At 36.5% G+C, this 9,114-nt stretch overlaps 1 protein-coding gene across 1 annotated transcript; it reads left to right on the top strand.

The window, feature by feature from the left end:
- Positions 1-298: 298 nt before the first annotated feature.
- LOC132273668 (NAD kinase 2, chloroplastic-like) lies at positions 299-8,885 on the top strand. The gene is made up of 8 exons (XM_059774668.1): positions 299-561; positions 2,276-4,204; positions 5,320-5,441; positions 5,537-5,678; positions 5,770-5,994; positions 6,185-6,259; positions 7,437-7,538; positions 8,275-8,885. Exons 1-8 carry the CDS (start codon positions 343-345, stop codon positions 8,476-8,478), a joined length of 3,018 nt encoding a protein of 1,005 aa, XP_059630651.1. The 5' UTR covers positions 299-342; the 3' UTR covers positions 8,479-8,885.
- Positions 8,886-9,114: the final 229 nt, after the last annotated feature.

Raw genomic sequence — 9,114 nt, forward strand, 5'->3', positions numbered from 1 at the left:
TATGAATTCATCCACAATAATATTGCTCAAGAGTCCACAATTCCTACGCTAAAGAACTATTTGTCAATTTGTTCACTATAAATATCACCATCAAATCAAATAAATCAAAGACAAATAAAATGGGAAAGCAACCAGCCGAAACAAACTCAGCCACCGATTTTAGGATTATCCACAAAGATTTCTCTACTCATTCAAAAATCCAAAACCAACCATACATTAACCAACACATACACACCACCACGGTCCACACACACATTGATATATATATATATATATATATAACATATGTATATATAAAACATATGTATACACACCCGCAATTATTTCTATTTCCATGGTGGCATGGCATGTGTTTGCTCACGCCACGTGTCCGTCCCCTACAGGAACCGGTCAGCTGCCGCCTCCGGAGCAACCCATCATCTCTGCTGCTTCCAATTCCACCATTTCAGGGACACCAAGAGATCACAAATCAAAGTGCTCGAACGGCGTCGTCTTAGGTCAGTTGTCAGTTTGGTGTCTTCAAGACCCTTTTCCGTTTCACATGGTTCGGACTCTCCTCAGGTGATTTGCTCGTTTCTCTACATTATGTGAATTTACTTAGTATTGTATATATGTTCATAGTTCATACATATACAGTTATACACACATATGTGTGTGTGTCACTGTGTGTCTATAGTTGAAGCAATATGTTTAACTAAATGACTAGTAAATCACCAAATTCTTAGCCCCGAAAGGCAGCTCAGCTGGTAAGGCTGTTTGGATTTAACTGATGTCGATAGTTTGTGAGCGGTTGCGTCCAACCCATTTGAAAGTCCAAAGTGACTAAGCGGGTGGATTGATTCTTCTTTGCCAAGGAAAAAAAAAAAAAAAAAAAATCAAATTTTTATGTTAGGTTTTTTTTACCCCATGTCCCAAAATTTGGGTTTTTTGGAAATCCAACTTTATGTTAGTTTTTTTTAATACTTTTTTTATTGTATTGATAACGAGTCAATTTTCAAATTTATCTTTGTTAAAGGATACTCTAATTGGTATACTTGTTTAATTAAGTCTAAAGTGACTAGTAGATGAATTATTCTTTTTTACCAAAGAAAAGAAAAAAACCAAAATTTTATGTTACTTTTTATTTACCTCACTTACCCCTCCGTCCCAAAATTTTAGTTTATTTGGAAATCCAACTTTTTATGTTAGTAGTTTTTTAGACTTTTTGATTGTATTGATGATAAATCAATTAGTAAATTTATCTTTGATAAGATATTCTAATTAGTGCACTTGTTTAATCAAGTAAATGTGAAGGTTAGTTTGAAAATGTTAATAGTATATTTATTTTTGAGGTGGGACATGTATTACAATGGTGTTCCTGTTAAAAAAAATCATATCAAAATACTTTAAACAACATCATATGAGTTGGTCAAAGATGGCAGTTCAGGTTGGTCAAATTCAGTAAAAGGATAGGGAAGGCAAAAGTTTGATTTGCATGTGTGAGCTACTGTAATTTAAAAACAGAGAGCTCATGTATACTGTAATGAAGTCAATTTATTATAGCTCTTTTCCAGAATTGGATGTCAATTAGATGATCGTTCTGGTTATTATAGACTGAAAAGGGATGAATTGATTAGCATTACCCTTTTTTATTTTTATTTTTATGGGAAAGTGCATATTTTCAATTGAATTAACTTTACATTTTATTTTATTTTATTTTATTTTTTTTGCAATTTTATTATTTTAAATTGTTTGTCCCTCAAACTTGACTGTATTAAGTTTGGTTGTCAAACTATGCTTTTTTGGTGAGCCTGCTGCCTTACAGTGTGGCTTTGAGGACACTCCTATTTCGTCTCTCAAATACAGTATATTGTATACTTTATTGTTTTTTGGGTTAACGGGCATAATTGTAAATCGTTGGGGGATTTTTGGATTTTGTGGATAGCTTAATATTTTAGTTGTGGCCTTTGGTGTTTTGTGTATTCTTTTGGGAGCACTCCCCTCTTGAAAAAATATGCTAATGTAATTAATATGCGCTTAAGATTGAAACATTCTTCAAATTGTTCTTCGAGCTTATTGTTATATGGCTTCAGTAATTTACTCTTTTAGATTATTTATTGTGCATCTTCCCATCTTATTGCATTCTTTGCTACCCATTTCAGGCTACGGTAAAATGTTTTCCATTTTATTCAGTATTTGAGATTGCTTTATTGTATCTTTTCTGATGGAAGAGATTATGAGTTGATTATTCTTCGTTATAGACTGACAGTGCTTTATTTGGATATGAACTGTCCAGTTCCATGACTCATCGAACTCGCCTTGGATTGGCCCACTTCCTGGGGATATTGCAGAAGTTGAGGCTTACTGCAGAATCTTTAGAGCCGCTGAACAACTTCATAATGCATTAATGGACACATTTTGCAATCCATTGACCGGAAGGTGCAGTGTTTCATATGATGGCGTGTCAGATGATAATCCATTATTGGAAGACAAATTAGTGTCCGTTCTTGGTTGCATGATATGTCTCCTGAACAAAGGAAAAGAGGATGTTATTTCGGGAAGATCTTCCATTATGAATGCATTTCACGACGTTTCAGATGTTAATGTAATGGAGGACAGGCTTCCGCCCCTTGCCCTTTTTAGGGGCGAGATGAAAAGGTATTGTGAGAGCTTACATGTTGCTCTCGAAAACTATTTGATGCTTGATGATATTCGAAGCTTGGAGGTATGGAGTAAATTGCAGAGGCTGAAGAATGTTTGCTATGATTCTGGCTTTCCCCGCAGGGATGGTTATCCGTGTCATACATTGTTTGCAAACTGGAATCCTGTTTATTTGTCTACCTCAAAAGATGACAAGGAATCTACAGATTCCGAAATTGCTTTTTGGAAGGGTGGCCAGGTAACAGAAGAAGGTCTGGGGTGGCTAATGGAGAAAGGATTTAAAACGATCGTAGACCTCAGAGGAGAGATTGTGAAGGATAATTTCTATCAAGCAGCATTAGATGGTGCCAATTTGTCGAGGAAAGTTGAACTGGTCAAACTTCCGGTTGAAGTTGGCGCTGTGCCCTCAATGGAGCAGGTCCAGAAATTTGCAGCATTAGTGTTGGATTCAACCAAAAAGCCCATATATCTGCATAGTAAGGAAGGAGTGAAAAGAACTTCTGCTATGGTGTCTAGATGGAGGCTGTACATGGCTCGCCATGCATTGCAGTCTGTCTCCAATCACACAGCCACTCCGGTTGACATTATACCACGAGATACAAGACGAATGGTAGAATTTGACATCTCATCAAACTTAAAAGAAGGTACAGAGAAAGTGGGTAAGACTCATAGTTCCGCTCTAGAGTTTACCAAACAAGCCTATCCGGTCTTAGAAAATAAAGATCAGAACAGCAATGGGACCTTTGACGGCGTTGTCTCTCATCAAGAAATCAAATTAATAGAAACACTTGCCGATAATGAAGTAGGATCTCTAATGGAGTTCTGCAATGAAGTGAACCCTCTCGAGTCCCAGCTACCTCCTTGCAATGTTTTCTCCAGAAAACAGATGTCCGGGTTCTTCCGAAATAAGAAGATTTCACCTCCCACTTACTTTAATTATGAGCGGAAAAGATTGGAGACATTATCTGATTCGAGAAATAATTATAATGGGACAATTCTGCAGAGTGAAGTCATTGAGACCAGTCCCGAATCAAGGCATATGGAAGCGGGGAGTTCAAATGGATCACTGAGCACTAAGAAGTCTTCAAAGCCTCAGAGTCGTCCATTTAGTAATGGGACATATCTAGGTCGTAATGGTTATGTTTCCTCTGCTCTCTCTTTGAATGGATCCGGTAAAAGGGAAAGTCATACCATTAGTGAAATAGATGAGCTTCAGAGTGTAAGAAAGGAATTAAATAAACATGTTGTGTCTACAACCGTCAGAGAGGAGAAGAGGAGCAACACTGAAGACTCCACAACTTCGGGTGACGACGAGTTGGGGATGATTGAAGGAAATATGTGTGCTTCCACAACCGGTGTCGTGAGGGTGCAGTCAAGAAAGAAAGCAGAGATGTTCTTAGTTCGGACAGATGGATTTTCCTGCACCAGAGAAAAGGTAACAGAATCTTCACTGGCTTTCTCGCATCCTAGCACCCAGCAGCAGATGCTTATGTGGAAATCTACACCAAAAACTGTATTATTGTTGAAGAAATTGGGCCAAGAACTCTTGGAAGAAGCTAAAGAGGTAGCATGCTACATTTTTTATATATTTATTTTATAATTAACTCAAACAAAATATTCCAATATTTTGTTACTATAGTATGGTCAATTGTGGTATTTTTGTCGTTGTTATCTTCATGTTTCCCCTTAAGTTTCAGTTCTCTGTTTATCATAGTCTCCCTCTCATGGATGCCAACACGATTTACAGGTTGGCTGCAATAGATGAATATATGTGCATGAAAATGGGTTGGTTATTAGATCCAAACAGATAACTCATAGTAACATTATGGATCGATTGATGGATATAAAATTATCGAAGGTCATTTTTGTCAGTAAAGAAGGGTATTATAGAGATTTCAGGACCAAAAACATTAAGTGTTCTGCACGTGTATACAATTTCATCAATAATGTTCCGGTCCGCAAATGGCAGGGGGTGATTGGCAGCATTTCAGAATAGTTTAAGAGGGTTTTGTATCAAAATGAAATTTCAAATGTGTAATCTACGAAATTTTGAAAGTTGAGGGAGATTTTATATGGTTTTCCCTATTATTTATTTTGTAGTCTAGGACGTATGTCTACAGAGCTTGACATACATTGTTGGTCTAATTCCATCTCTCATTTTTCCCCTGTTGGATGCTCTGTCCCAGGCGTGATTCCGTTCTCACTTTCATGATTGTAGGTTTGGAAAGATTATTATATGATTTTATATAAGAATATGAATATATTTTCTTGTTGGAATTTTTTGCCCTTTCCACTAGGGGGATGTCTAGTTGGAAATGTTGACATGATCTTTTTTCAGTAGGTACATCACACACACACACACTTATCCTAGGTAACTCAAATTCTCAACCTTCCATTTGGAAGGAGGGAGGAGATACCGCTTGAGCAATGCCCTTGGTTACTGTAACTAAATTATATATGCTGTTTTTTTCTTGGTCGGGGTAGGTAAGTCACACACGTATCAATTTTTCCGGCTGGGGACTCAACCTTCTGTTTGGAAGGAGGAGATAGTTGGGCTGAGCCCTTGGTGGTATCTTGAAGAAATTGTGTGTCATTCCTTCATCAGCAATTATGTATACATGTAAAGTTATTCGTGTTTGGTGTAGCGATTGAACAGAAATTTTTGTATCTGAAATGCAGATTGCCTCTTTCTTGTATCGCCAAGAGAAAATGATTGTTCTTGTTGAACCTGATGTACATGACTTATTAGCAAGAATCCCAGGTTTTGGGTTTGTTCAAACCTTCTACAGTCAGGATACCAGGTACTAGAACTCATAGATCCAATTGCAAAAGCATTTTTCTAATTTTGTTAAAAGTATTGAAAGTTTTGCTAACCTTAGCCAATGTGCTTTTGCAGTGATCTTCATGAGAGGGTTGATTTTGTCGCCTGCTTGGGAGGAGACGGGGTTATACTTCATGCCTCAAATATATTTAGAGGTGCTGTTCCCCCTGTTGTATCATTTAATCTTGGATCCCTTGGATTTCTCACTTCTCATTCCGTACGCTTCTTGACTCGAACTTTCATGACAGAATCTTTTGCCTCTTTACAAATGATCTTTCTCCTCACTCCTCTTTATCTTTCTTCTGAAGTTTAAAGACTATAGGCAAGACTTGAGAGAAGTCATCCATGGGAACAACACACTGGATGGTGTTTATATAACTCTTAGAATGCGTCTTCGGTGTGAAATTTTTCGAAATGGAAAGGCTATGACCGGGAAAGTATTTGATGTTCTAAATGAGATCGTGGTTGACCGAGGTTCTAATCCGTACCTCTCCAAAATTGAATGTTATGAACATGACCGCCTTATAACTAAGGTATGATTCCTCAGCCAAGCCCTTTACATTCATATATGTAACTGACTAACTGAGTCAATCTTGCTCTCATGCTTGCAATGCTAATAGCAAAGTCAGATTGTTCTAATTTTCAAACCACTTTCTCATCGAAACTTATAAATAGCGGAAAACATTCACTTCCTAATGACATTGCCAATCATTTATTTGATAGGTTCAAGGAGATGGAGTCATAGTTGCCACGCCTACTGGAAGTACAGCTTACTCTACAGCTGCCGGAGGTTCCATGGTACGCTAGCCTTGTTGAGTTTTGAATTTATTGCCATAGAAGTATTTGTAGAGCTTGCGGTACCATATAAATTTGTTAGTTTAAGGAGTCAGCTTTGTTACTTGATTTTAGATAGGACCCGTTGCTGAAAGGGAGTTAATTCCTCTTTCCTTTGTTTTAGTATTTTCTAGTATTTCTTGAGATGAGCTCTTATCAATGGGGAATCTTTATTTTGAGACCAAAGAAATATGAACATGGGGACTGTAAAGGTGAAAAATTATACGTTAGCAAAAATGATATTGTACCAAAGGGAGTACGAATCCAATGAGAACTACAAATATTAAACTTTTTTTCTTATTGATTTTAGGGTTGTTGAGGTTTGGAGTCTACTTGAGACTTGTGTATGTGGGGCGGGAGAGGAGATGCTTCTGGATAGTTTATTTACTGGAACTTTGGGCATAAAATTAAGCTGGGGGAGTCAACAATGTGATGTTTGGAGAACAAATATTGGAGGAATCCTCTTATAATTTTTTTTTTTTTTTTTTTTTTCCGTCTTGGTTTTGAGAAGGTGGTTAATATCTTATTAGAAAAAGTGTGGAATGCTCGGATTTTTTTTTTTTTTTTTTCCTAATTGAATGAGAAGTGAGAAATCCAAGGGATCCAAGATTAGGTTAAGACCTAGATTTACACACGCATGCCTTTGGACCCTTAACCTTTCTTTGGGAAGTAAGGCCTGGTACCCTTAGTGAATGCTAAGGTTTTTACGAAAGTGGCCTATTTTTTGTGATGCTTTGTGGAGACAAAGTGTTCAAGGGTGGATAATTTTTTAGACAGAAATTTGCTAATTCCTATTTAGGTGCACTGCGTGTAAAGAGTATACTAAACCATGGAACCTTTACCTACAGATGCTAGTAGAGGGTAGTGGAAAACCTTCTTGTTGCGGATTCTATAAATAGTCTTGTTTTTTGATATTTTCCAGTCTGCTCTCTGTGTACTGTGTGGACATGAGCTTAAGGAAAGAACGAGATTAATTTGGAGGGTTGAGGGTTTTATTTCAGTTTTCAAATATAGACCGTATCTGATGCTGTAACAAAATTTTGGAAGCTTGATATTTTCCTGTCAGTACGTAGTAGTTGATTTATATTGCATTTAAATAATCAAGGCTTCATGTTTCTAATAACGGATCATCGGAATGCAGGTGCATCCAAACGTTCCTTGCATGCTTTTTACACCAATCTGCCCGCACTCCCTCTCATTCAGACCTGTCATTCTTCCAGATTCTGCACGACTTGAATTAAAGGTGATTCATATCTCCATTTTTACAAGCAATTATAGATTCTTGATTCCTGTATTATTTTTATTTGATTGCTCCACATAGATTATTAACTGCAGTAGGAAAAAGACGTTTCCAGCGTCTCAGACATGTGGAACAAGGCGAGTGGGATGCATATACTTGCAACTTTCTCGCCCTTTCCGGGAAACTAGTCATAATGCAAGTACATTGCTTGTGAATAATTGTCATCACTGAGAAAGCTAGTATAGGCTTTAAAAACATATACGGGAAGCAATGTCAACTATAAATATGAGGAATCGAATTTCCTGAATTAGTTATTTAAATAGTTGACTAGTTTAAAGCAAATTTAAAGAATCGTTGTAAAGTTAAAAAATGAAAAGAAACCCTTGATGCAAGTATCATATTTAGGACATCTAAGTTGGTCTAGGTACTCGTGAGAAGTGTTTTTTTTATGCTTGCTTATACATATTGTTAGAAATAAGAGAGAGTATAGAACTCTGTGTTGTATTAATGTGAATAATATAAAAATAAATAGGAATAGGGATTTATATAGGAGATGATACGTTCGGAGAGCAAATAATCATAAACCCTATATGGTAAACCTATACGTGGTAACAATATTATTGTACAATATATTCTAACACTTACAATGAAATGCTGAAAACGTAGTCTTTGATTGTATGGTGGTTGACAATATTCTTCACTTTTGGAGGTTCTAAAAGAATATATTGTATCTGAACAGATCCCGGAGGATGGACGGAGTAACGCATGGGTGTCGTTTGATGGGAAGAGAAGACAACAACTCCTAAGAGGAGATTCCGTCCGTATATCTATGAGCGAGCATCCACTTCCCACAGTCAATAAGTCTGACCAAACGGGCGATTGGTTCCATAGCTTGGTTCGTTGCCTTAATTGGAACGAGAGGGTAGATCAGAAGGCCCTTTGAAGCCTCTAAGAACGAGTTTCATACTGGTCTGAGATTCGTGTAAATTACTGTACATATCATCAGTTACAAAAGAATTACAGATGATCCAGCTTAGAGAGAGTTATTATCAGTTACAAAAGAATTACAGATGATCCAGCTTAGAGAGAGTATATTTTTCTTGCTCCACATTGGCTCCCATATATTAAAGTAGGGTCTGCCATTTTTTTTTTTTTTTTTTATCCCTCTTTATTCTTCAATTTTCTCATATTTCAAAATTTGGTAAGAAATATTTAAACTATATTACAATACGACACCATTTTGTAATATAGTTTAAATAAACTGTCAATTCTGTTATTGCCATGTGGGTTTGTATAAACAGTATTTTGATTTAGCAGCAGTTTTTGTATAATAAACAATATTTTGCTCAATTTTATCACATGTTATGGATTATATGACTAATTTTTATTTGAAAAGCACCATGAAAATGGAAATGACACTTGTATGCACCCCTTTTGAAGATTGTTGGAGGCGGTTATACAATTTTCAAAAAATAAAAAAATCTGGGAGGGCAAAAATGTAATCTTTGAGACCTTTTGAGGGTAAAAAAAGAATATATATTCAGACTTCTACAATAGACCAGAATTAGCAACCCACTAT

This window comes from Cornus florida, unplaced genomic scaffold, assembly GCF_030987335.1.
Source record: "Cornus florida cultivar Cherokee Brave unplaced genomic scaffold, ASM3098733v1 CherokeeBrave_3.0.0_Hap2_Chr09, whole genome shotgun sequence".
Lineage (NCBI taxonomy): Eukaryota > Viridiplantae > Streptophyta > Magnoliopsida > Cornales > Cornaceae > Cornus > Cornus florida.

What these genes read in the sequence shown, in the direction of transcription:
- LOC132273668 (XM_059774668.1), top strand. Translation starts at nt 343, where the DNA reads ATGGCATGTGTTTGCTCACGCCACGTGTCCGTCCCCTACAGGAACCGG. An exon ending in TTCTACAGTCAGGATACCAG is followed by an intron (nt 5,442 to 5,536) that starts GTACTAGAACTC and finishes GTGCTTTTGCAG; the next exon opens with TGATCTTCATGAGAGGGTTG. An exon ending in CTGCACGACTTGAATTAAAG is followed by an intron (nt 7,539 to 8,274) that starts GTGATTCATATC and finishes GTATCTGAACAG; the next exon opens with ATCCCGGAGGATGGACGGAG.